Raw genomic sequence first — 23,537 nt, forward strand, 5'->3', positions numbered from 1 at the left:
TTGAACATTGAGTGTCAAGCAAAGCAGGAGATGTTGAGAGTAAGGATCTCCGCGTACAGCGCAAATCGCGCGAATGGCGCGCATAGCGCAACCAGCGCAAATCTCGCAGAGTTCAGACAAAGCAGCACTACTGTGTCTTTACTTCTCCAAGTTGAAATACAGCGTAGATGATACATGAAAAAGAAGACGAAATGGGCATCGGTAGGCGTGGAAAGACATGCATAGAGTCAAAGAACTTCTGACTTTCTCTGAGCCAGGCTCGGCCTCGCATGTCTGTTATACATTTGTGTTCTAAAGTATTCTCCATTTCTTCTACAGTATTTCCCATCTATCTTGACATAACACGAGCAACCATATCCGTGTGACCTCCTCAAGGAGTCGGTTAAAGGTCTTCTTCTGGAGGGACCCATACCAACAAGCCCTCCTTATCTTGCTTCAACCCATCTGTTGGTGCTATTTTCAACACTTTCTGAAAATATCTATCCCGAATCACACAATGAATAGGTCCAATCCAATCCCCTCGAACACTCGGCAACAGGCGAAACTTCACCGTCCTTCTCGAAAGTGGAACAAGCTGTAATGTGGACTGCTTCGTTCCAGAGAATGCAAACTTCTCGCTGGGTTCCATCGTTAAGCCGAACGTCAAAAAGTGATTCGAAGGATTCTCGATGGTTACATCGAAATGGACCATGGAGGGAATCTTCGTCGAATATGACACGGCAGCAAGTACTCTTGGCTCGCTGCTTGAGACAAGTAGTCGAGGAACAGCTAAAATTGTGGTGTTTGACTGTGATCCTTCTGAATCACGCCGCCACTTTATCGCGAGTGATATGTCCAGAGTAGCAGTTCCACGATCGTCAAGGGACAACTTCTGTGTAAAACAATCGAATTGGGCTTCCTCCAGACTTTTCGGGGCGACCCTCAAACCACTTCCAGGCAAAGCGACTAGTTTCTCTGTGTAGCATTCAATGCCACCATTCGAGCCAATGACTTCCACATTAATGTCATCCACGATCAAGTCCTCAGTAGCGAAGGAAGCATAACGTGCGGTTAAGCACCACTTTTGTGCTAAGCCTCGAGCCTGTGTGCCTTGTTGATTTTCATCGTCTCCTTCGTCATGAGTGAAAAGGCTAGGCCAGGGCGCTGGATGTATGCGAGGAGAGAAATCGTAGTTCGCCTCGAAAGGATTGATGACCTCAAGTTGCATAGACATGGAGCAGTATACAGGTGTTTCTATATCTGACACCAAATGATAAGCAGCTTTGACCGACAACTCGTACGTTGCAGGTACATCCAGTGCCGGAATACTGATTGTGACGACTCTGGTCCCAGCACTGGCAATCTTGCCCAGCGCTGTACCCGCCAGATCGCTTCCTGTCTCGGTATTCTCCGCAGAGGTTTGGTCGAGATCATTTGTTTCGATAGAGATGGCAGGTGCATTCTCTCCAGTAAGTTGTACGTCAAGACTGACTACAGAGTCAACGTCTTCTCCATTCAACACCTCGAGTTTCAACAACATTCGCTCATTTGCGTAATATTGTGATTCCATATTAACGAAGCCAAGCTCAAGCTTTGGCGGCTTCGGTAAGACCGTAATCGAAGACGGATTTGGTCGTACGATTCGCTTTTTCACACCTCTTTTCCCCCACCAGACATCTGGCATGGTGGTTTGTTGGAAGGTGTGAATGTACTCAAGGTCGAATTGATCAGTAGCGAGAGAAAGGTTTGCCGAAGCAGCATTTGCATCTCCAGCTTCCCTCAGCATGCTGCTGAACTCGAAGACTCTTGTTTGGCCAGGTCTAAAAGTCAAGTTGGCCTCGCCTGTCAATACAGCCCGATCATTGTGCATGCCTTCGCTTAAAGATACCATACTAAGGTCTAAATTATCAGGACGCATCTCGGAGCTGTCACTATCAACTGCCTCGGGTTTATGCTTGAGAACTAAGTGTTTCATGCTTCCATCAAAGTCAAGCCGAATTTCGGAAATCGTCAAAGGGGCAGCTGTAGCGAGCGCATTTGAGGTGAAAGCCAATTGCGATGAGCAGTGCTCGCCTACATTTCCTTCGGGATACTCAAAAACGTAACTAGCAGAGAGAAAAGATGTAATCTCGTTTGCGTGAAGTACTACAGCAGGCTTTGCTTTTAGAGTATCCAGGCCATCGAGAGACTTCGAAAGATCATAGTGCCATGAGGTGTGATGTGTAAAGCCTAGCAACATTTAGTGAACGACAGCGATAACCTGGTGAGAATGCCCTCGTACATTTGTTCATCAATTCCCAGTCCACGGCTAGGACGGAGCCACCATCACCGGCGCAGGCGGCTGCTTTTCTCAACGCCCAGCTGATATCTTCTACTGCATTCCACCAGCCTTCTGATCGATAAGACATCTTTTGCCATAATGGACGGAGCACTTTTACTGCATCATCCCAAGCTTCCCGTTTCATACTTTCCGCGGCGGACAGAATTTGCAGCTCTTGAACAAGTCGTAGTTGACCCCTTCTACTGAATTCGGGAATTGCCTTGCTTAGAGCTTCAATAATGAGCAATGGATGATCAACCCCTTCACGACCTGGCAATGGACTCTCCTCATGAGGCTCGGGGCAAAGATATGTGTCGTACGTGTATGCTTTACTTGCAATCTGAGACGCTGGCGAATACCCGGGTGGCGATCGATCTTCCTCGGGGATCTCAAGGGCTAGAGTGCGGCGTGCCATGAGGTGCTTTGATGCAGCACGGAACCAGTACCCTGGATGATGGAGATATTCCCACGGCTCTACTCTCTCCCCGATGGCAATTGTTTTCTCAGTCGCCAAGAATATCGCAGAGCTCCCAAACTCAGAAATCGAGGCCTTCTGGATAAGCTCACCCATAACCATAGCCCAGCGAGCTTCCCAAGCTTCCCAACCATAAGTTGCCGATCCTTTACCTCTACGATCAACAAAATCTCGCATCCTTTCACGATGTGACTGCCATCGACGTACTGCGGCGGTACTATTCACATTCCAGAGTAAACAGCGCAAGATGCGTATTGCGAAAATGTCTGCCAGTAAACGTGCTTCATTCCATCTCGGACTCCAGCTAGCTATTGCCTCAAGGACATCTAGTCCAAGAAGCACTTCGTAGCCGCTTTCATAAGAACGAACTGCAGAATCCATTTCCTGCCGAAATTCTGCAAAAACACCGAGTTTGAAATCATAGCGAACATTCCAGCCATGGCTTGACAAAGTTTGAGATGTTCCTGAAGTTGGGGGAGCGGTCGGAGGCGGGACAACACCTCTGTTTCGTTTCCTTCTTGAATGCTTGCTTAGATCTCTGTAATATTCAATGCATATGGGGTATATCGTTGAGATGATGGTTTCCACAAACGCCTTCAGCTCGACCGGAGAACTTTGGGGTGGTAAGAAGAATAATGAAGTTTTGCCATCAAGACCAGTCGCCTTGCGAATATTAGCCAGCCGTTCTTCGACATCTGGAGACTGGACAATAGATTTCTCGCTAAGAAGGGCAACTATAAGTCGAGTTTTGTAGCCAGATCGGCTTAAGATGCCCTTGATACTGTTGATATCGGTCTTCAATTGGTTATCATTCAACGTCGATAGTGTTGGATCAGACGTGAAGGTATAGAAGGAGAGATATGCACTTGGAACAAGCTCTTGATGTTTCTCTATCCATTTCGAGTCAAGTAAGCCATCCGGAAAGACCGACGATCCTGGACTGAGAGGGGAGAGTGCTGAGTGCAACACAGGCTTTGAAGTTGGGCTTGTCGCTTGAGAAGGAGGAAACTGGGCATTGCGAACAGGTAACGTATAATCCTATCGAGGTTCAGTGACTAGCAGAGAATTCATTGGGTCTCCTTAAACTACCCTTCCAACAAGCTTCACTTTGAATTTGTTCCTTCCACCATATTCCCGCGAGTTCCAAGCTAATGTGCTACCGTCGCTGTCCTTGAAATGTCTCCGCACAGTTAACGCGTCTTCAGATTCCACAAGGGGTATTTCGGAAGCAATTCGAGGACCCTGTGGTAGCCTTGTGTGTTCTTCCGACTGTGTACCCAAACCAGAGACTACCAGCAGTGGGATGTTATGAGCCACATAGGCCGGCGCATACCCGTCCATGGCGTCGTAGACTTGAAGTCTCCATACGCAGATGAGTCCCGTTTACCATAGCATTTGACGAATTCGAAGTCTTGAAGTTTGTCCCGGTTGCGGTGATTAGCAGACGACGCTAGGAATTTCAAAAACCAATTTCAGAAACCCAATACACCAGGCCGCATAATTGTGTTAAAGACTGACTTTCTGAAAATGTGATCGAGCTCCTGGAATCTGTGTGGGAGCTTCCAGATCCTAGCGCGTCATCCACGGCATATTCCGAACCTAGGGTCCAACTCAGATTCACGCTCAATTCACATTCTCTCCCACAATCTCAGGAACTGTACAGTTCAGATGTGACTCAAGCCCACCACTCTACTATTCTTGGAATCTAAAAGAATCCTGGTCGCGGACCTGTTTTTACCCCAGAGTCGAACCTTTTCAACCCTCGACCCCTCAACGGACATTTGCAGATGACCGCGAACCTGGTTGCAAGCTGCCGAACATAATCGATTTCCACTCCTCAGGACCTTCTCAAGTCTTCCTATTAACGATCATGATGTCGCAGGCCGAGATCTTCGCTGAAGCGATCGTTGGCATGAAAAAGGCCCTCAAAAGGAAAGCCTACGACTCAGATTCCGACAGTTCGATTGAGCAACTCACGAATCGAGGCAACAAGCTGCGGAAGAAAGCAAGATTTGTACATGAAGGCCAATTGGCGCCCCCATCAGGTCCTAATGTCTATAAGAGAGTAAGAAATAACAAATAGGTTTCTGAGGGTAGCTAACCTCTCGGCAGACTATCGACCATGCGGGCTATCAGCGAGATATTATAAGTCACAATCCTGTTCTGGTGGACGAAGATGGTTCGGAAATAGCAAGCGACGACGAGGGAGAAGTTGCACAAGCTGCGAGGGCCACCGCCGCGGAATTTGACCCTTACGCAGATGTGCGGATTGAGCGTCAGTATATCCAAATTCCTCTATACATCTTAATTGACAGTTTTCAGAACTTCTCGCGCCCCTCACTGCAGCTTCCGATTTACCAGATCATCCAACGTTGTCGAAACCTTTTACCTCGAAAACACTCACAGAGCTCACGAAACATGCTGGCGACATGGTGCAGAAGGAGAAGGCTTCACTTTGGAGGATCAAGCATCTTCTCACAAGATTGAGCGGCGACAACACGTGGATACCCTGCGAGAGCGTAGAGACAGAGAATGACTTCTCTCTGTTCTTAGATGAGCGGTATCAAGGCCACGGTCTACTCAAGAGGGGCACTGTAAGGGACGAAGCCGATCAGGGGTCCACAGGAACAATGGCTTCAGACGATGTGGATCCTACAGCCAGATTGTTGACCATGCAGGCTCATGCCAACGAATCAGCTGAAGAAGGCTCCGGGAACGGCAAGCAGGTCGTGAATGAGGATGTTCAAATGACCTCCGTCATAGAAAACGCAGCTCCTGAACAAGGAGCTCCCTTACCAAACGGAGAGCCAAGTCTTGAGGGTCCTTTAACTTCTTCGAAGATGGATCAGTTGGTGGAATTACAAGGAAACGAAGACGCGGATGGATTATCTGCTCAACTTCCCGGTGGACCATTGCCTAAGACCTCAGATGAAGCTGTCGATGGAAATGCAGACAATGTGGATGCAGACATGATGGACACCGAGGAGGGCGTACCAGTTCCTACACGAATGCGGACACGAGCGCAGGCCCAGGCAGCTTCAGATAATACAGCTAGGACAAGGTCGATAACGCCCGAAGCCGGCAACGAGGATTTCATACACCCTTACTTTCTAGCACCGCCTTCGTCTCATCCAGACCGTAATCTTGGTTTACCCCAACATGAAGCAGACGAAACTCGACGACTACTACAACTCTACATACAGAAGCAAGAAGAGGTCTGTCGTGGTGCGGAAAAGGTATACAGTGGCTTGTTAAGAGCAGATCGATATCGAAAACTCGTTATGAAATGGGCGAAAGCTGAAGTTCACGTCAGGGACATGTCAGACGGAGAAGATTGGTACGAAAAGGAGGAATGGGGTCTTGATGAAGATCTCAAAAAGGGACAGGATGAAGAGGAAGAAGACGCTGCAACTACTGCCAAGAAGACAAGAACGAGGCGGCAATAGTTGCAATTCATTATCAAGGCTTTATCTTTAAGCAGGGCATGGCGTGGATAGTTTTACTGGCGTACCGATATCCAAGGGCAAAGGGCATTTTAGGACGTTGATTTTTTATGGATTAGCAACACATATACAGAGTCTAGCGTAGACAACAAACATTTACACCTTAATATGTCTCAGATTGAGCTGTGACATGAGAGCCTCAAATACCTCCCCGGATTTCGGCCTCGCTCCGACGTCATTGGATTTGGCGAATTTGCTTGTGACTTGTGGTCCGTTCACCAATTTATTTACAAACACTTGTACAACCGCAACTCGTACGCCTCAGTCCATTCCTTTCTCCTTCTTCAGACACACTCTTTCGAAACTGTACTGAAATCAATCTCGAAATCATGACGAGTTTCCTAGGTTCTAACAAAGGTCTAATAGACTTTGACCAGAAGAGTCTTGCTGGTATGCTTGAGCTCAATAATGTATAGACGCAAAAGCTCATCCAAGTCTGTTAGTCGCTGCTGCATCAATTGCATTCAATCCCATCTTTTGGAAGTAAGCTTCATCGTTTGCCCAACTGCTCTGAAACTTGTCACTAACTTGTCTGCAGCACTGTGGCTCGCCAAGGTAGCTAAAAGCACCTCTGTCACCTCTTCATCCTAACGAACCCCTCAGAATACCACAACAAAGTCTTGACGAAGCTCGCGGGCGGCAACTCGCTACGAGCATGCTACGGACTTGCCATCACGATCTTCTCCCTGGGCATCTTCCGTGACTTCCTTTACGAACGAGCCCTCCGCGACCAACCTGCACACCCCCTCCTCGACACCGCAGTCTCAACCTACATCGCATACGCTCTCATGGCTGCCGGCAATGTTCTCGTTCTCTCTTCTATGTGGGCACTTGGTCTCACTGGCACATACCTTGGCGATTACTTTGGCATCTTGATGGACGATATTGTGACTGGTTTCCCTTTCAATGTCACTGCTTCGCCCATGTACTATGGCTCTACGATGACCTTCCTAGGATCCGCTCTCTGGTATGGAAAGCCGGCAGGTATTCTGCTTACCGCAGAGGTTCTGATTGTGTACTTGATTGCTTTGCAATTCGAAGATCCTTTCACCGCCGAGATCTATGCTAAGCGGGAAAGACAACGCAAGAGTGGAAAGAAGGAGTTGTAGTAAGGGTTTGTGAAGAATGTGAATAAGGTCTTCTGGCGTGTAGTGAGACCTTTGAAGACGTTGTGCATAGAGATGATTGTCGCAGAGAGGATTCAACAGACCGAGAGCAGCTATGATTCAACTACTAGCATTACAGGCGTTTGGACGGAAAAGCATTCTTGTAGAGCCGTATAACCCAGAGCACCAATTGTTTGATATTCGGCAATAGACAGGCACAAAGAGCATTAGAAGACTCAATTGCCTTGCGAAACTACCTTTGAAACTGCCATCCGAGGTCTGTGGCCCTGTGAGGTATTCAGAGCCTAGGATTTAATGTCCTGATATCAAACTTGATGTTTCAATTCATATCCCGTTTCAAATCTCAGTGTAGATATCACTACAATTGTCCGCGTCAGTGACGAATAACAAAACAAACAACATCAAACTTACGTTCTCCTCAGCAGCGGCATCTCACTCTTGATCTTCTCTCTGTAATCAAGATCAATATCAACCACCCCAATCTCAGCCTCGTTGCCCTCTCCTGTCATATCTACAAGCACCTTTCCCCACGGATCAACCACCATTGAATGTCCATAGCTTGTCCTTTTCTCATTATGTGCTCCAACTTGAGCTGCAGCGATGACATACGCTTGAGTTTCAATGGCTCTTGCTTTCAGCAAAGTCTCCCAATGTGCTTGCCCAGTCTTCACTGTGAAAGCCGATGGGTAAGTTATGATCTGAGCGTTCTGACGCTTCAATGCCAAACTGATTTCAGGGAATCGCAGCTGGTTTAGGTTAATAAATAGGTGGAAATTAACGGGCTTTTACTTACATCAAAGCATATCATCAAACCAACACGACCAACCACAGTTTCAATAGGAGGTACGATAGTCTTTCCGCCTTCTACGCTATTGCTCTCCCGTAATACGCCGTAGTCGAATAAGTGAAGCTTGTCATAGTAAGATTCGATCTCGCCCTTTTCGTTTATCCAGCAGCTCCTGTTTGCGAGCTTTCCACTGTTCGTAGACACATGAATACCGACGTTTATTGCTAATGCAGATTCCTTCGCAGCTTCTCGTAGGCCTAGAACGAATGGGCTTGTTTCCATAGGGAGAGCGAGGTACAAGGATTCTTGAGAGTTTTGAGCAATGTAGTCCTAGGTCTCGTCAGTTGTCATATAACTGATGAAGATTGAGGTTCCAAGTGAAGGATAATGTCTCAAAGTCGAACAGACATTCAGAACATAAAGTCTTGGTTCGCTCTCTAGTGAACAGATATTGAGGACGAAAGTTTGTTTGTCAACCAACAAATATAATATTCGAAATCTACTTCGATTCCTCTGATGGTCCTCCCATATCTAACATGCCTCCGAAATGCAAGCTGTCAAGATGGGGTAGTTGAAAAGTCGTGATTGTGTGACTGAGCAATAGGGATTATGGTGTCTCAATAATCATTAATAATCCCAGACACTGAAGCAGACGAACGGCAATGTGTAAATCAGAAAACATCTTACCGTTGCTTCCGGGAGGAAAAGTGCCTGTATTACTGTGAGAAGACAAGCTACGCAAAGGCTCTTGGACATACTTTTGCTCCAGCGGCCACTGCCTTCTTGACTAGCACTTGGCAAAGCGCAAGGTTATGGCTCATGGAACCTGTCGAACATAATTGGCCTATGGCCTGCTTTGACTCAGTACTCTGTCATGACTTCGGGAAGGACACTGACTGCTATAGCCATCTTATACTATTCTCCGGAGGACCGGACTTTATGTAGCGTTCGATGACAATATAGGTAGATCTGAAGCCTTGTCAGATCTTGTTCTCCTCGTTCGATAAGAAAGTTCGGGAAAGGTAAGCTTTGAACATGACTGAAGTGGAATTGAAACAGAATGGATATAACGTTAAGTGCTCAAGAGAATCACCTAATGATATTTCAATGTGCGATCTTTCTGTGAAGCAGCGCTAAATTATACTCCAACGTCCTCTTATGGAATCTGTCCTAGAAGTTCTCGAGAAAGATTGATTTGCCTTTACTCACACAGAAATTCGTGGTTGTTGAAAGTCGCAGAAGTGGACAGGTGCATGGTGGAATTCCGCACCCATGCTCAGTGACGTCTCGATTGGTCCCGAGATTCGGGTTCACGAGGAACTTTTTCTGACTCTTTCAGTACAGTAATCGCAACAAGGCAGCTTCAGCCCCGTCTGAATATGAACTCTCAATAACCTTCGAAGTATTCAGACTTCCTTCCTCCCATTATGTCGTTGTAAGCAATAAGTCGAAATGTCCAATGGCCGTCAAGCTGGGAAATCGTCAACTTGTATGCCCTTTCTCTACTGAACCTCCACAGCTGCTAAAAACTCAAAGCATTCCACTTCGCAGCTGGTCTGGGGTCTGGCGTCCTTTCTGCAGTCCTTCTGCAACCTGCCGACCTGCTGAAAACTCGAGTCCAGCAATCTGGACATAGTTCACTACTAGCTACGATCCGCGAAATCTCGAAATCATCAACCTCGATTCGGTCTTTTTGGAGGGGAACTCTACCCTCAGCTCTGCGGACAGGTTTTGGGTCTGCCATCTACTTCACGACGCTGAATGCCTTACGACGCAATGTGGCGCGTTCGAATCTGCTGGCATCCATTGGGGCCATAGACAAAAATGCCGTACAAACCTATTCTTCCTCACTTCCGAAGCTATCGAACCTTGCGAACTTGACGACGGGAGCTGTTGCTCGCACAGGTGCAGGATTCATATTGATGCCTATGACTATCATTAAGGTCAGATATGAGTCTAATTTGTATGCATACAACTCAATTGCCGGAGCCGGCAAGGACATTCTGCGAACGGAGGGTCTCAAGGGGTTCTTTTCTGGTTTTGGAGCAACTGCTATCAGAGATGCGCCTTACGCAGGTCTGTATGTCCTGTTTTACGAACAGCTTAAGAAACGTCTGAGCCTGGTCTCGCAAAAGCTACCCGTGGCCGGAGAAGTACAGGCTGGGATGAAAGGCTCCAAATCAGCATCAATCAACTTCGGCTCTGGCGTATTAGCAGCCGGTCTGGCAACAGCTATCACGAATCCATTCGACGCGATTAAGACCAGAATACAACTACAACCCAAAAGATACCTCAACATGTTACATGCCGGGAAGAAGATGATACAGGAGGACGGCTTCAAGTCTCTCTTCGACGGCTTGGGCTTAAGGATGGGTCGCAAGGCTATCAGCTCAGCCTTGGCTTGGACCTTGTACGAAGAGCTTATTAGAAGGGCTGAGCTTGCGTTGGGCAAAGCTCACGCTGTATGACGATATCTTGTACATCACCACTTCAACAATAAGATACCACTCTGTTATTACTTTCAAGCCGGTCCAATGACTGATTCAAACTGCATATCTCGGTCATCAGCATCAAACATCGCAATATCGGGAGGCAAGAGGTATCATCGCATTTTCCTTTCAATATATCATTGAGTGGGTATTCAATTCATAAAGCATAAAAGGCCCTCCTCAGCCGTCAATCCCGCAGCGAACTCCTAGCCAGCCAGATATCCCCAAGTTTTCTATATTCTGCCGTAACAAATGTCATCAATGCCTGCTACTACCAGCGACCCATTGCAAAATTGGAGATGGAGATGGTTTTCTCTCGTGTTTCTTCTTCTTTTCAATCACAAGCTGAAGCTCATCATCATGCTTATGGTGCCTGGATTTCGTCGTTTTGCGTTCTTCGATCATCAAAATGGGTTCTGCTCTTCTGCGTTCTCTGATTTCGCGAGTATGAGACCACAGGAAATCTTGCTCGTATTCTGGAACCCATCGTTTGATCAAGATATAATCAGGATCCTGTAACTAGTGTTAGTCTTTGGTTTGAAGTGGTTTGAGAGAGGTTTTACCTGGTCAAATTCATAATCAATCCTGTATCGGTTCAAAGTCTCGATGGAAAGATGTCGTCGAGACATCCTGGTGTAAGTTGGACGAGCAGGATCCACTCCCTTGTCTTTCTTGAGCACAACGGCGATTTGTCGCTCGTCCATCCCGGATTTGCGCAAGTCCTCTTCCATACGCTTTTGATACTCTTTCTCCCTCTCTTCTTTCTCTTTCTTCTCCTTCGCTGCCTTCTCAGCCATTTCAATTTTGTATTTCTCAATTGCGGCTTCGGCTTCCTTCTTGGCACGTGCCTTCTCATCTGCAGCCTTCTTCTCCTCAATTAGTCTCTTCATTTCCATCTCCTTTTTAATACGCTCCTCCTCAGCCTTGCGTTCCTTCTCGGCTTTGTATGCGTGAAGCTCTTTCTTTGCTGCCTCCAGCTCGAGGTCTTCCTTGGTCTGGGAGATCTGCTTCTTGATTCGCTTCTCCTCGTCAAGACGTTCCTTCTCCAGTCGGTACAGCTCGATCTCTCTCTTGGCCTTCTCGACTTCGTATTCGTCACGGGTGTGGGCAACGCGATATGCCTCCAGCTCCCTCCTTATCCTCTCCGACTCATACTCGTCACGGCGACTAGCGGCTTTGTATGCGTTCAATTCCCTCTTTCGTTTCTCTGCCTCATATTCATCACGGCTGTGAGCAGCTTTGTACGTCTCCAATTCTCGCCTGGCCTTTTCTGCTTCGTACTCGTCACGACTGTGAGCGAGCTTGTATGTTTCGAGCTCTCGACGAGCTTTCTCGACCTCATAATCGTCTCGCTTGCGATCATATTTGACCTCGTCTAATTCTCGACGAACTCTCTCTAGCTCCCAATCATCTCTTGAGTCGCGAGGAGACACGAACGAGGCAGGACGAGATCTCGAGCGGTCGCGTTCGTGACGGCGAGGCGACACAAGATAGTCATCGTCCTCATAATCATTATAAATGCGATTATTAATGATAACCGGCGCCGCGGGAGCAGGCGCAAGGGCAGGAGACGGAGGAGTGAGTGGTCGGCGACGGCTCGTAGATCTGGATCTGCGAACAGTGGTCAAACCGCTGCTGACTCCCGGAACGAGGTAACTTGTACCCTGATCATAGTAAGGTCGAGGCGCTGGACGATATCTATGTTCTGGGTAGACTACCGGCTGTGGAGAAGCACGACCACGTCGTACTCGGATATCCAGCTCATCCTCCTCATCGTACAGGTCTTCTCGGCTTCGATAAGCCATCTTGACGAGGCTCTGAGAACGGGGTAAGATTTGGGTTTATTGCGCCTTGACTTCCGTAGGGCTAACCAATAAGTTGGTGCTGCTGGGCGTGCACTCAAGGCTGTCGGGCGAGAACCCCGCTTTGCGATCGCTGGGAGGGACTCGAGAATGCGCCGGGCCTTTTTCGATAGGCGATAAGCAAAAGTATATATCTTCACTAGAATGCGATAACGAAGAGACAAGAAGGGCGGACGTCTCTTATTCAGCGAGAGATACAAAAGATGACAACGGAGGAGAAAAGGAAGAGTCGGTGTCAATCCAGTGTCAGCAGGAGAGTGGGCATGGGCTGATGATTTAAGGTGAGACTACTGGAGGGTCTCAAGAAAATGGGTGCTTGCTTGCTTAGGCAAGACGTTACTCCGTATGGGCGTGCATCCTACCAGCTCATTTTCCACCGGCATCGCTCGCTGCCCTGTGAGCTGTGCACAAGACCAGCCACCGCAGGGGTGATTGTTCGTCCTCACCATAAAAACCTTTGACAGGAGCGGCGAGAAAATCGCAGATGATTTTGCTTGGCCGAAACTCGCCGCCATAAGCTGGGTCTGCCGTTTGAGCTGAACATGACCTGCAGCTGCTGGACAGCCCTAAGAGAACCCGCGGTCTCTGGATCCTTGACCCCTCCATTAAGATTTCCAGCCTCTCTGTAGTGGGGAAATTGAGATGTTCACTGGGACCAACACTACTGCGGCGCTTCCCTAGCTTTTCTCGTAAAGAGAACCTCTGGAACAAGGAACAACGAAGCAAGTGAATGCGAACTCGGGGCAAAGTGAAAGTTGGGTCCATGTAGCCCTGTAGAATCCCTATTTCGACCTCGACTCGAGCTTGGCGAGCGAGGCTTCAGTTCCCCCGGCCTATGTTGGATTTTTGGGTTTGCTAACAGATGGCTGTCAAACGGGACCCAAAAAGCGATACGCTCAAGGAGCGGGCCGCATTAAATGAGTATCTTGCTGCTTGAAGAAAAATCCATGAAAAGACGAATCCTTTGAACGGTACCTAGGTAGTGGTTGGTGGGCTTCACTCAAACGGCCCCCAACACAGCGAAGGAGGGCAAGTGCATCGGGAAAGCGTCTCGACGGGGTTAAGAACTGCGGTTTGAGTGGGCTGGAATGTTCTGGGTAAGAAAGTGAAATCTTGTTTTACGTTTTGGGTTGCATGTTGTGGTTTGAAGTCTAAGTGCTTACACAACGGACATTTGAGAGGTCTCGTCATGGCCGAGATAGGCAACAGGTCAACATGCATTTTAGGAACACCAACTTTATCGCCAGAAATCGCGGTGAAACAAATGAGTAGGATTTTGAGATGAGATTTTGCCACTTTGCGAATCATCATAGAAATCTTTTCGTCTTTTTGTGCTGGCGACAAGCTGACTCCTTATCCCTGCCACCAAGTCTTCAGCCCCCAACACCGTGAATGGACAACCTGCCACGATGGCGTACATCTTGGATGAATCATAATGAAACTCCCCATTACCATTTCTAAATTTGGCCCATTTTCATTTCCTTCCTCTCGCTGCTTTTTCAAATCCTTCCCAGTAGGTGAGCTTTCTCCATAAAATCGATTGCGCCGTTCTATGAGCGAGTCACCATCGAGCCCAGATCCTCCCTCATGCTTCATGCACGCCCTCCGCTGTTGAAGATCTGATCCATGTGCTCTCGACTATTCTTGACAGTAGTCTCAAGATACTGAATTTTTTTCTCGAGGTTCTTGATGTCCGATTTGAGGTCCGTCGTTTCGGTCGTTAACCTCTTGTCGACCTCAGCTGTAGGGCTGAAAACAAACCTGCCAATGAGACGTAAATATTGTTGTCTCGTGACCTCTTTTCACTCATAGTCTTGAGCATGATTGTACCCAATGACGAGTACAGTGGGACTGGATTCTGGAGGAGATAGAAGACTTACATCTTGCCGACACCCTCGTAGACATTGGTACCAGATGGGAGAGTTGATACCTCTTTGGAGGTCAGTTCCAGCAGGCGGATCTCACGAGTCTTGGATGCTATTGACTGCTTGACTTTGAGCAAGTCTCGCTGAGAATTTATAGCCTGGCTCTCGATTTCTTGGACAAGCTGAGACTTTATATCAGTTTTGTTCTGTTGCACAGATGTGGTATGCTGGTGGAGTTGAGGAACGGAGGCGCAACGACGAATGCTGTTTTCGGGCCGAGACTTGCCTTTTGTAATGCCTCATTTGAGATGGACATCTTTGCGGTGATAGATGCGAAATGGTTGATGTGAAATGCTCGATGCGAGAGAGGAGGGACTCTTCAAGTAGCAGCGGTTTTGGGAAAGGGACCGCGGGGTTTCTAGGCCAAACTCAAGATATTTTGAGAGTCATGTGTCGATAAGATTTGATAAGGAGTCTTTATCGATAAGACATGAGATGAGTTACGGCGGAAACAAGGGCCTCTTCAGCAGAATGAGCCGTCCACTAGTCGATCCCCACGTGTAGATTGACTCAATTGAAGCGTAACTGATTGGTTTTGGGCAGTACCGGTACTTACCTCCGGCCTCTAGCTCTAACACATGCTTTTCAATATCAATGTCACTCGACGTTGTGTGCTTTGTGATGACTTCTATCTCCAGGTCTGACTGAGATGTCTCGGCTCGCAGGTCTCATCGGACCTAGGCCTGGGGAAGCTGTATCGTAAAGACAAGTATTCTGCGACAAAGAAATCGAGGCTCTTCAACAGCGGTCAAGCTTTTTTCTACTGAGGCTTTCGGCACAATGCAGTTTGAGTAGCTCCCGCAGTACCCGAAGCTCAGGTCGTTCTACAGCTGCATGACGTTGCAGATGAGCCCAGGTCAATACAGGGATCATCCGGACGTTTTTGTTCCAAACCACTCACTAAGCAACATTTGAATTTGTTCAAGTACAAAGCTCTTTCCCTTTTGAAAAATGTGCCTGGCCACCACACATCTGCAGACGGAAGGCTGCCGAACATCTGCGTGACGGACATCGTCAAGCTTTCTTTATTGACATAGCAGATATTAATTCGCTGCAGCCTTCTCGTATTCTGCCACGGAATATCCCACTCTGGCCAGGACATTGAAGCAAAGATGGGCTTCCTTCCACATTTCAAATATCCTCCTGCAAGACCAGAGGAAGGGTTCTGGAATCCGGTAACCTCAACGATCAATTGGTGTGAAGGTACCTATTCCGAGGCCTAATTCCTGCGAGATCCGCTGCTGACCACCCGGACTGCAGAGGACTATTATGCCACTATATATTCCGCAGAAATTGTCAACACCCTTACCAATCTCCTCTTCATGGCTCTGGGTATCAAGGGTGTTCGAAATTGCTTGAAGTATGACCATGATAGTGTATTCCTCGTGGCGTTTATTGGATGTAAGACCGCACACTTCACCATACACCGACATAATGCTAAGCTTTAAAAGACCTCCTTGTTGGAAGTGGATCATTTGCATTCCATAGCACTCTCAAGTGTAAGTCAATCTGGATATCGCCAATATCCATTTGCTTATTTTAATAGATCCTATGCAACTTGTTGACGAGCTATCGATGATTTACACCGCATGCTTGATGTGCTATGCCACTTTCTCGTTCTCCAAATCCCAGATCACCCGCACTTTGCTTGGAGGGAGCTTGTTGTCACTGGCTATTTTCATCACGGTAAGTGCATGTCACAGAACCAAATAGCAGACTTTGACAGTGCGATTAGTTGTACTATCACTATCTGCAAGACCCAGTATTCCACCAGAACGCATTCGCCATTATTACGGCTACCGTTATCTTCCGAAGTATGTATGTAATGGAAGTCAACATTCGACCATCATTGAAGGCGAAGTGGAGAACTGTACCTCCAAAGTCGGACTCTGAGATACTCTCGAAGTCAGAGCGCTTGGCAAATGAACACCGAGACCGGGCGATCATCAAGGAAATGTGGATCATGGTCGCGTTTGGATTATCCATATTTCTAGGAGGCTTTGGTATCTGGGGGTTGGACAGAATATACTGCTCTACAATTCGACGTTGGAGACATGATGTTGGATTGCCTTGGGGAATTTTGCTTGAAGGGCATGGATGGTGGTGAGTTTCTCCGAAAGGTAGGGAGAACTTTGCTAACAGAATTCAGGCATATCATGACAGGAGTTGGATCTTACTTCTACATCGTCTGGGCGATTTGGTTGCGTCATTGTTTGAATGAGCGACAGGATGAGTACATTTTGAATTGGCCAAGTCTCTTCTTCTCAGTTCCTGAGGTGGTACCTCGGTCTGATGCTGGAAAGCAAAGCAAGAAGTATCTGAACGGTCACACTAAAGGCGAAGAAAGAAAGTCCGTGTAGATTGGGATTCGATAGACTTTGGGAGGCATGATTTTATTATACCCATTGCATTGTCGTCGAAAGCGGAAAAGAGAAAGACCGGGCTGCATGTAGATATTGTCAGCGATGCAGCTACTAATGATGAAAGTTATAAAGTTCGAAACCAAAACTAAAGGAGTATGGAAGCAGAGTGTAGGTGAAGTGATCTGTGATTGTTGGAGAAAGTTGTAAACAATATTTAGGATCACGATTCCTATTTCAAATGTTGGTCCTGAAGTAGATCCTGATCTTTGAAACGTACATTCTGTGACCAAATGTCCAGCACAATGTTGGTTGGCATCCTGATCATCAAAATAGAAGACAGTAACTGAATGTAGGCCAGCCTTATGGGTTATATTAACAATCGTAGCCGCATAGCTGGCCCGTGGGGGTGTTTGAAGACAGGGGTACTGATCTGCACTGCTCCCGTTGGAATCACCAAAAATGTTCAGAAGCGACAAAGACACGCAATCCAGAACACCTCTTCGTATTCCTCCCACTCTGCAGACTGCGCCTCGTTCTTGGATGAATTTCAGGCGACACTCATAAAGAGGAGATTTTCCGGTATTCGGCTTCTTCGCAAATAATCCTTTGGCGTACTCGATTAATGCAACTCGGTACAAGTCAACTCATGTCTTCTTGACCTTTGGTGATGTCCAGGCACCGCTTCGAGCCACGCGATCCCTTGAAGGAAACAAGGCGGGGTTTCGAACAATGGCGGCTCCGCAGAAGCAGGGCTCGAAATGGGGCTCTTTTCTTCAGCAGGCTGTTGCTGGAGTAGAGTCAAGGTTGGACAATCTGCTAGCTGATGGCATTGAAGAGCAAGCTCCCGCTCCAGCTCCCACTCCAAAGAAACCAGCAACACCAGCACCGGCAACCCCTGCCACAAGCTCTGAAGGTGAGGACTGTTCCTAGGATCAATCTAGAGCTATCTGCTGACACAATTGCATTGTAGTTCCGCGAGCGGCGTCGACGAATAGAACCAATGATCGATTAGCAGAACGGTTAGCAAGGGCTGTTGCGGCTCGGAATGCGAATGCGCAAAGGTCAGAGAGACCAGACTCGTTAGCATTATCCTCAGGCGTACCTTCACGGACAGGCAGTCCTGTGACAACAAGTGGCAGTCCTCGAGCGAGTATAGATGTGCCTTCAGCAGGCTCCGAAGACAAGGATGCCGCAAAGGAGCCTGTTTCCCAGTCTGCGGCTGAGTCGACTAAGGAAGATGCCATTAGCTTGGATGGGGCTTCTGCAGGAGTCTCGAGGGCAGCTAGTCTGGATGCTCAACGCCCGGTACCGACACAAGAAGAGCTCAGTGAAGCTGTCAACAAGGCAGACATTGAAGCTCCACCCCGAGCATCTGGAGACTCTGTTCGTTCAAGCCTCCCTCGAGACTCAATTGATATTTTGAGATCAACACCTCCTCGATCATCTACAGACGTTCCTTTGAACGAGCTTCCAGAGGTTGGGTCGGCAACGAAAGCGCCAGCAGAGTATGAAGCTCAACTAAAGCAGCTCCAATCCAATTATGAGACCTCAGAGCTACAACGGCAAGAGGAAGTGCATGGCTATATTGAGAGAATCGACGCTCTGCAGGCTAAACTTGCCTACTTAGCGAAGGAAAGTGCAGATGCAGCTCGAAAGGCCAGTGGAGCAGCTCCAAGTGGCAGTATGGACAAGAAGCTAGCAGACAAGGAAGAACAAGTTGCTCTGTTAATGGAAGAAGGCCAACAACTTTCGAAGAAAGAGCTAGCACACCTCACTACCATCAAGAAGCTAAGGACCAAGATTCAAGAGGATAGCAAAGAAATTGCAGAGGCAAAGGCAAAACAGGAAAAGGCCGAGAAGGACGTTGTCATAATCAACGAACGATTGAAGAGAGCTGAAGGCACCGAAAAACGCTTGACTGACAGCCAAAGGACTGTTTCACAATTAGAGAGGGATATCCAGGCGCTGAAGTCCGAAAATAGCTCCAAGGATGCTATTATTGCTGATCTCAAGGTTCAATTGGACGACGCTGTTGCTCAGCAGAACTCAGCGGAAATCAAGGCAGCGAGAGAAGATCTTGACTTCGAGAAGAAGCGCGTAGCAGAGCTCCAAGATGACCTTGCGAACATGAAGATCGAGAAGAGCTTAGTAGCCGACAGAGGTCAAGCTCAAGTAAAGGAGTTACGCGAGAAGATGGAAAAGGAAGTCGAGCGAGCGCGGTTGGCTGAGATGGAGATGAAGAATGAGCAACATATGTTGGAAAGCAAGCTGGAGCTGATGAGAGCAAGAGTTGAAGAGGTGTCGTCTGGAGCTACTGGCGATGCTCGTGCGAAACTTCTTCGACAAATCGAGACGCTTCAGACGCAATATGCTGTCGCAAGCGAGAATTGGCAAGGAATGGAGGCTTCGCTCATCGCAAGAGCGACTAGTCTCGAGAAGGAGAGAGATGAAGCTACTAAGAGAGAAGCTGACATTCGCCGAAAAGCGCGAGAAGTGGTACGTAACTCCAGAACTTTCGCAACCAGCTTATCTAACTTTGTATAGTCCTTAAAAGCCAAGCGAAACGAAGATGAGTTAGAAGAGGCCAGGTCGCAAGTACCAAGCTTCCAACAAGAACTCGCTGAGCACAAAGCCAGACTAGACAGTCTCCAGCAACGTGCCGAGAAGGCAGAAGCAGCTTTAGTAGAAGCCAAAGCTTCATTCGAGCAAGAGAAATTAGCCTGGAAAGCAGAGATGCAAAACCGCGTAGAGGAAGAAAAGCAAAAATGGCACGAGGATATCCCCAGCACACCGTCTTATGGATACAATCGAGCAGAGTCGCCAGTAGCATCTTCTCGGAGAGGTCTGACTACCGAATTTCTTGGGTTGCAAAACTTGCAAATTCGACGAGCTTCAGCGAGATCTATCAACAACGACGTCCCAACTCCTACGACTGCAGGATTCCTCAACCGCAGGCCTTCTGCTCAACCACTAGGTCGGTCGTCTGGCAATGGTACCCCTACTAGACAAGAGTCGATGCAATCTCTAAAGACAAATGGGGAGAACTCTGATGCGATTTCGATGCATACAGACCATGATGACTTCTTCACCGACAACGTTTCTCCCTCGTCACCACACCAGACTATCAACGACATGATTTCAGTCTCCACAGCTGGCGCGGGTCCCTCTGTCCAGCTCGTCGAAAGAATGAGCTCCGCGGTCCGTCGCTTAGAAAGCGAAAAAGTCGCAACAAAGGAAGACTTAGCTAGACTTTCTGCTCAGCGCGACGAAGCGCGAGCTGAGATCGTCTCATTGATGAGAGAAGTGGAAACAAAGAGAGCAGCAGACACTAGAGTTGCTGAATTAGAAGCAGAAGTCAAGGATCTTAACCAGAGATACGAAACTACGTTGGAGATGTTAGGCGAGAAGAGCGAGATGGTTGATGAGTTGAAGAGCGACATTGACGATATCAAGGCGATGTATAGGGAATTGGTGGAGAGGACCGTGAAGTGAGGTCTAGCGGTAGCACAGCATAACATTTCATCTGAAAGAGCTCAAATTTGAGTTTCTTCTTCTGGGGAAGCATGACTACTGGCACATTTGGAGCAAGTCCAGATGATCAGATCAGAAGGAAGCATGTTTGGGGGATCTTCATAATGAGTATTACTGCATGAAGGCGTTTGGAGAAAGAACGGGGGGCATTCTGGGCGCATTCTTCACATTTTCAAATCACAACCTTGCAAAGAGATGCTTGTAAGAATAGGGTATTGGATTATGTTAAAGGAGTACAACAAAGGCTAGATTAGATTCATAATTCTATGCCTTCCTCTTCAGCTGCTCGGGCGATATATTTTCGGACTGCGGAATCTGGTGCGAGGTCGATTGGTAGGCAACCGTCTACGTCTTTCTTGTCTGTCTCTGCGCCGGCTTTTAGGAGTGCTACTGCTGTGTCTCCTGTTGAAAGTCAGTACTAGAAGGAGCTTGAGGCAGAGAGAGACTTGCCGTGACCCTCGGCAACAGCGTGATGTAGAGGTGTTTGACCAGCTATATCGGTAGCGTTTAGTGGACTCTTGTTCTTTAATAATAGCTCTACCATTGGAACCGATCCCACGGCAGCGGCTCGGTGGATGGCGTATTGGCCTCGTTTGTCTTTGACCCGAGCGCTGGCTGGTGGTTTGTTGTCTAAGAGGCGGCGGGCAAGGTCGATGTTCTTTTTTGAGGCTACGAAATGGAGGACTGTTTGGCCACTGAAGTCTAGAAAATAGTAAGTAAGTGGTATTCGAGGGGAATGAAGTGAATATACTCTTGGCATTGACATCTGCTTCCTTGCGGAGGAAGAGGTTGACTAGATCTTCACCTTCCTTTAAGCTTGCGGCTATCATCAATGGTGTCCAGCCAGAGCCATCCTAGTAGCGAACGTAAGCTAGGAAACATATTTACCCACGGAGTGAAAGGAAACTTACTTGAATATCAGGATCAAAGTTCTTGAGGTTGGCTAGCAGGATAGCGATATCTAAGTGGCCATACGAAACTGCCCAATGAATCGGCAAACGCTCATCATCGTCTCTTCTTTCGCCGAGCTTAGGATTTGCCTATAATTAAATTGAGCATGGCATTTCATTATCATTTCTGAAAAGAACTCGTACAGCTAACAGTGATTCAACAACACTTGCTACTCAACAGTCAGTAAAACATGTCCCGTGGTGGGGTCAAAGAGGGGCAAAGCGTACTTCTGCCATCTCTGGCTGCTTCGTGGATTGCGAATTTAGATGGTTCTTCCATTCTGAATTGATGACTTCAAAGTGAGTAGGTAGTGAGGAGATTTGTTTTAATGTGAAGAGTTGATGAGATATCAAAGTCTCAAGTTGTACTCGTAGTCCTATGCAGCCTAGCTTGCCACCTGAGGCACTCGATTTTTGTAAATGTTTTGCCAGCCTGCAAAGAGAATGTACTCTGAGATCCCGGAAACGGGTTCAAATAATATCCATTGAAAGAAGAGCCTAGTTTGGTCAAAACATTGGGTTCAAGAATGAGATGAGGTTGAGCACGTGAAGACGAGGCAAATTCACGCTAATAAGTCTTAGCGCGAAGAGAAGTTGATGGAGCGCGAGGCTGCGAAGTATATTTTGAAGCTGCACATTTCGTCAATCTCCCACCTATCTCGAAACATCGTCGAGATGGCTGCCGCTGTTGTCGCCCATGACCAAAAGTCGCAAATTGAGCATCTTCAAGGTCTCATAAAAGAAAATGCGAAGCGATCAAGAGCTTTATTCGCAGATGGACAATCTGAGAAACAGGACGATTTCACCGAAGCTGCAGACAAACTCGTGATAGCTGCACGAATACACTCAGAATACGATCATGTTAGAGAACTACCGCCAGCATTGGCTGCAAAGTTTGCGAACGCGGTGGGCTCTCGGAAGAAGGCGAAGACAGCTACGGAGCCTACAGAAGCAGACGCGAGAACGACAAAGCTGATTGAGGGCGTGGCATCGAAAAGCGAAGGCGCAGGAAGCTCATCTACAGCTTTGACTATTAGACGGCAAGGACCTGCGGATGGCACGCCGCCGAATGCCAATGGACCTACGGCGCAAAAGAACCTACCGTCATCGAGTTTAGTACGCAAGCAGACTGTTGTGCAAGTGAAGCCAGATTGGCATGCTCCTTGGAAGTTGATGCGTGTTATTTCTGGCCACTTGGGATGGGTCAGAGCATTAGCTGTCGAGCCGGAGAACAAATGGTTTGCCAGTGGAGCTGGAGACAGGACGATTAAGATTTGGGACCTCGCGACAGGATCTTTGAGATTGACCTTGACTGGACATATTTCGACTGTACGAGGTCTCGCTGTATCACCACGGCATCCATATTTGTTCTCCTGCGGTGAGGACAAGATGGTCAAATGTTGGGATCTGGAAACGAACAAGGTCATCAGACATTACCACGGACATTTGAGTGGTGTTTATACACTCTCCCTCCACCCAACTTTGGATGTGTTAGTTACCGGAGGCCGTGATGGTGTTGCAAGAGTATGGGACATGCGAACTCGAAGCAACATCCATGTTCTGTCAGGGCACAAAGGTACGGTCTCTGATGTCAAATGCCAGGAGGCGGATCCTCAAGTCATTACTTCATCCTTGGACTCGACTGTCCGACTATGGGATTTAGCTGCAGGAAAGACAATGGGAGTCTTAACACATCACAAAAAGGGCGTTCGAGCGTTGGCCATCCATCCCAAGGAGTTTACTTTTGCTAGTGGAAGCACTGGAAGCATTAAACAATGGAAGTGCCCTGAGGGAGCATTCATGCAAAATTTCGATGGCCAGAACTCAATTATAAACACACTGGCCGTCAATGAGGACAATGTATTGTTTTCTGGTGGAGATAATGGTTCCATGAGCTTTTGGGATTGGAAGTCAGGCCACAGATTCCAAGCACTAGACACAACTGCTCAGCCTGGTTCTTTGGATGCCGAGGCAGGGCTCATGAGCTCTACATATGACAAAACTGGACTTCGATTAATTTGCGGTGAAGCGGACAAAACTAGTAAGTCATTTCACTCCCGGAGACATGTAGATATCAGCTAACGAATTTTAGTCAAAGTTTGGAAGCAAGACGAGTCAGCAACTCCAGAAACACACCCTCTGGAATGGAAGCCAACATTAGGAAGACAAAAGTTCTAATTGCACTTGAGTATTGCACTTTAGTATCCCATGGGATGACACAATATG

The 23,537-nt window shown here is 47.7% G+C and overlaps 11 protein-coding genes across 11 annotated transcripts; 6 read left to right on the plus strand and 5 right to left on the minus strand.

Moving 5' to 3' along the window:
- Window positions 1-260: 260 nt before the first annotated feature.
- LY89DRAFT_610816 (uncharacterized protein) lies at window positions 261-4,322 on the minus strand. Its single transcript, XM_018210562.1, has 3 exons — window positions 3,864-4,322; window positions 2,261-3,812; window positions 261-2,208 (listed from the first exon to the last, which is right to left on the minus strand). Exons 1-3 carry the CDS (start codon window positions 4,113-4,115, stop codon window positions 383-385), a joined length of 3,630 nt encoding a protein of 1,209 aa, XP_018074927.1. The 5' UTR covers window positions 4,116-4,322; the 3' UTR covers window positions 261-382.
- A 36-nt stretch (window positions 4,323-4,358) lies between these two features.
- Window positions 4,359-6,379, plus strand: LY89DRAFT_715948 (uncharacterized protein). The gene is made up of 3 exons (XM_018218237.1): window positions 4,359-4,839; window positions 4,887-5,049; window positions 5,097-6,379. Exons 1-3 carry the CDS (start codon window positions 4,645-4,647, stop codon window positions 6,218-6,220), a joined length of 1,482 nt encoding a protein of 493 aa, XP_018074928.1. The 5' UTR covers window positions 4,359-4,644; the 3' UTR covers window positions 6,221-6,379.
- Window positions 6,380-6,589: 210 nt separating this feature from the next.
- Window positions 6,590-7,386, plus strand: LY89DRAFT_705445 (phospholipid methyltransferase-like protein; the record flags this gene model as incomplete). Its single annotated transcript, XM_018217452.1, has 4 exons — window positions 6,590-6,667; window positions 6,721-6,760; window positions 6,816-6,832; window positions 6,881-7,386. Exons 1-4 carry the CDS (start codon window positions 6,607-6,609, stop codon window positions 7,384-7,386), a joined length of 624 nt encoding a protein of 207 aa, XP_018074929.1. The 5' UTR covers window positions 6,590-6,606.
- A 63-nt stretch (window positions 7,387-7,449) lies between these two features.
- LY89DRAFT_682295 (nitrilase, putative) lies at window positions 7,450-9,433 on the minus strand. The gene is made up of 7 exons (XM_018214477.1): window positions 9,285-9,433; window positions 9,089-9,160; window positions 8,950-9,042; window positions 8,879-8,902; window positions 8,198-8,521; window positions 7,816-8,150; window positions 7,450-7,762 (listed from the first exon to the last, which is right to left on the minus strand). The coding sequence occupies exons 2-7, from the start codon at window positions 9,098-9,100 to the stop codon at window positions 7,741-7,743; spliced, it is 810 nt and encodes a 269-aa protein (XP_018074930.1). The 5' UTR covers window positions 9,101-9,160; window positions 9,285-9,433; the 3' UTR covers window positions 7,450-7,740.
- Window positions 9,434-9,643: 210 nt separating this feature from the next.
- Window positions 9,644-10,659, plus strand: LY89DRAFT_666238 (solute carrier family 25 member 38; the record flags this gene model as incomplete). Its single annotated transcript, XM_018212889.1, has 2 exons — window positions 9,644-9,680; window positions 9,728-10,659. 2 exons carry the CDS (start codon window positions 9,644-9,646, stop codon window positions 10,657-10,659), a joined length of 969 nt encoding a protein of 322 aa, XP_018074931.1.
- Window positions 10,660-10,795: 136 nt separating this feature from the next.
- LY89DRAFT_682297 (uncharacterized protein) lies at window positions 10,796-12,983 on the minus strand. Its single transcript, XM_018214478.1, has 2 exons — window positions 11,244-12,983; window positions 10,796-11,193 (listed from the first exon to the last, which is right to left on the minus strand). The coding sequence occupies exons 1-2, from the start codon at window positions 12,483-12,485 to the stop codon at window positions 10,939-10,941; spliced, it is 1,497 nt and encodes a 498-aa protein (XP_018074932.1). The 5' UTR covers window positions 12,486-12,983; the 3' UTR covers window positions 10,796-10,938.
- Window positions 12,984-13,964: 981 nt separating this feature from the next.
- On the minus strand, window positions 13,965-15,185 carry LY89DRAFT_447228 (Prefoldin beta-like protein). Its single transcript, XM_018207590.1, has 4 exons — window positions 14,694-15,185; window positions 14,423-14,589; window positions 14,108-14,303; window positions 13,965-14,048 (listed from the first exon to the last, which is right to left on the minus strand). The coding sequence occupies exons 1-3, from the start codon at window positions 14,721-14,723 to the stop codon at window positions 14,135-14,137; spliced, it is 366 nt and encodes a 121-aa protein (XP_018074933.1). The 5' UTR covers window positions 14,724-15,185; the 3' UTR covers window positions 13,965-14,048; window positions 14,108-14,134.
- Window positions 15,186-15,579: 394 nt separating this feature from the next.
- On the plus strand, window positions 15,580-16,827 carry LY89DRAFT_730611 (alkaline ceramidase; the record flags this gene model as incomplete). The annotated part of the gene is made up of 6 exons (XM_018219496.1): window positions 15,580-15,670; window positions 15,728-15,868; window positions 15,919-15,966; window positions 16,014-16,153; window positions 16,203-16,570; window positions 16,617-16,827. 6 exons carry the CDS (start codon window positions 15,580-15,582, stop codon window positions 16,825-16,827), a joined length of 999 nt encoding a protein of 332 aa, XP_018074934.1.
- A 2,521-nt stretch (window positions 16,828-19,348) lies between these two features.
- On the plus strand, window positions 19,349-20,480 carry LY89DRAFT_447301 (uncharacterized protein). Its single transcript, XM_018207591.1, has one exon. It carries the CDS (start codon window positions 19,564-19,566, stop codon window positions 20,320-20,322), a length of 759 nt encoding a protein of 252 aa, XP_018074935.1. The 5' UTR covers window positions 19,349-19,563; the 3' UTR covers window positions 20,323-20,480.
- Window positions 20,481-20,650: 170 nt separating this feature from the next.
- Window positions 20,651-21,749, minus strand: LY89DRAFT_447306 (ankyrin). Its single transcript, XM_018207592.1, has 5 exons — window positions 21,540-21,749; window positions 21,456-21,481; window positions 21,273-21,401; window positions 21,113-21,215; window positions 20,651-21,063 (listed from the first exon to the last, which is right to left on the minus strand). Exons 1-5 carry the CDS (start codon window positions 21,589-21,591, stop codon window positions 20,780-20,782), a joined length of 594 nt encoding a protein of 197 aa, XP_018074936.1. The 5' UTR covers window positions 21,592-21,749; the 3' UTR covers window positions 20,651-20,779.
- Window positions 21,750-21,986: 237 nt separating this feature from the next.
- Window positions 21,987-23,489, plus strand: LY89DRAFT_730614 (WD40 repeat-like protein; the record flags this gene model as incomplete). The annotated part of the gene is made up of 2 exons (XM_018219497.1): window positions 21,987-23,352; window positions 23,404-23,489. The coding sequence occupies 2 exons, from the start codon at window positions 21,987-21,989 to the stop codon at window positions 23,487-23,489; spliced, it is 1,452 nt and encodes a 483-aa protein (XP_018074937.1).
- Window positions 23,490-23,537: the final 48 nt, after the last annotated feature.

This window comes from Mollisia scopiformis (genome assembly GCF_001500285.1).
Source record: "Mollisia scopiformis unplaced genomic scaffold LY89scaffold_6, whole genome shotgun sequence".
Classification (NCBI taxonomy): Eukaryota; Fungi; Ascomycota; class Leotiomycetes; order Helotiales; family Mollisiaceae; genus Mollisia; species Mollisia scopiformis.

Coding starts and splice junctions, on each gene's coding strand:
- LY89DRAFT_610816 (XM_018210562.1), bottom strand. CDS start 4,115: ATGGACGGGTATGCGCCGGCCTATGTGGCTCATAACATCCCACTGCTG. Junction 3,813..3,863: donor AAGTGAAGCTTGTTGGAAGG/GTAGTTTAAGGA, acceptor GAACCTCGATAG/GATTATACGTTACCTGTTCG. Junction 2,209..2,260: donor CTGGGAATTGATGAACAAAT/GTACGAGGGCAT, acceptor AAATGTTGCTAG/GCTTTACACATCACACCTCA.
- LY89DRAFT_715948 (XM_018218237.1), top strand. CDS start 4,645: ATGATGTCGCAGGCCGAGATCTTCGCTGAAGCGATCGTTGGCATGAAA. Junction 4,840..4,886: donor GTCCTAATGTCTATAAGAGA/GTAAGAAATAAC, acceptor ACCTCTCGGCAG/ACTATCGACCATGCGGGCTA. Junction 5,050..5,096: donor CGCAGATGTGCGGATTGAGC/GTCAGTATATCC, acceptor GACAGTTTTCAG/AACTTCTCGCGCCCCTCACT.
- LY89DRAFT_682295 (XM_018214477.1), bottom strand. Junction 8,522..8,878: donor TTTTCCTCCCGGAAGCAACG/GTAAGATGTTTT, acceptor GACGAGACCTAG/GACTACATTGCTCAAAACTC. Junction 7,763..7,815: donor ATGCCGCTGCTGAGGAGAAC/GTAAGTTTGATG, acceptor GGACAATTGTAG/TGATATCTACACTGAGATTT.
- LY89DRAFT_682297 (XM_018214478.1), bottom strand. CDS start 12,485: ATGGCTTATCGAAGCCGAGAAGACCTGTACGATGAGGAGGATGAGCTG. Junction 11,194..11,243: donor TTGATTATGAATTTGACCAG/GTAAAACCTCTC, acceptor CACTAGTTACAG/GATCCTGATTATATCTTGAT.
- LY89DRAFT_447228 (XM_018207590.1), bottom strand. CDS start 14,723: ATGTCCATCTCAAATGAGGCATTACAAAAG. Junction 14,590..14,693: donor CAAATGAGGCATTACAAAAG/GCAAGTCTCGGC, acceptor ATAAAGTCTCAG/CTTGTCCAAGAAATCGAGAG. Junction 14,304..14,422: donor TACGAGGGTGTCGGCAAGAT/GTAAGTCTTCTA, acceptor TCTCATTGGCAG/GTTTGTTTTCAGCCCTACAG.
- LY89DRAFT_447301 (XM_018207591.1), top strand. CDS start 19,564: ATGCAAAACCGCGTAGAGGAAGAAAAGCAAAAATGGCACGAGGATATC.
- LY89DRAFT_447306 (XM_018207592.1), bottom strand. CDS start 21,591: ATGGAAGAACCATCTAAATTCGCAATCCACGAAGCAGCCAGAGATGGC. Junction 21,402..21,455: donor TTGTTGAATCACTGTTAGCT/GTACGAGTTCTT, acceptor ATTTAATTATAG/GCAAATCCTAAGCTCGGCGA. Junction 21,216..21,272: donor ACTTTGATCCTGATATTCAA/GTAAGTTTCCTT, acceptor GTTCGCTACTAG/GATGGCTCTGGCTGGACACC.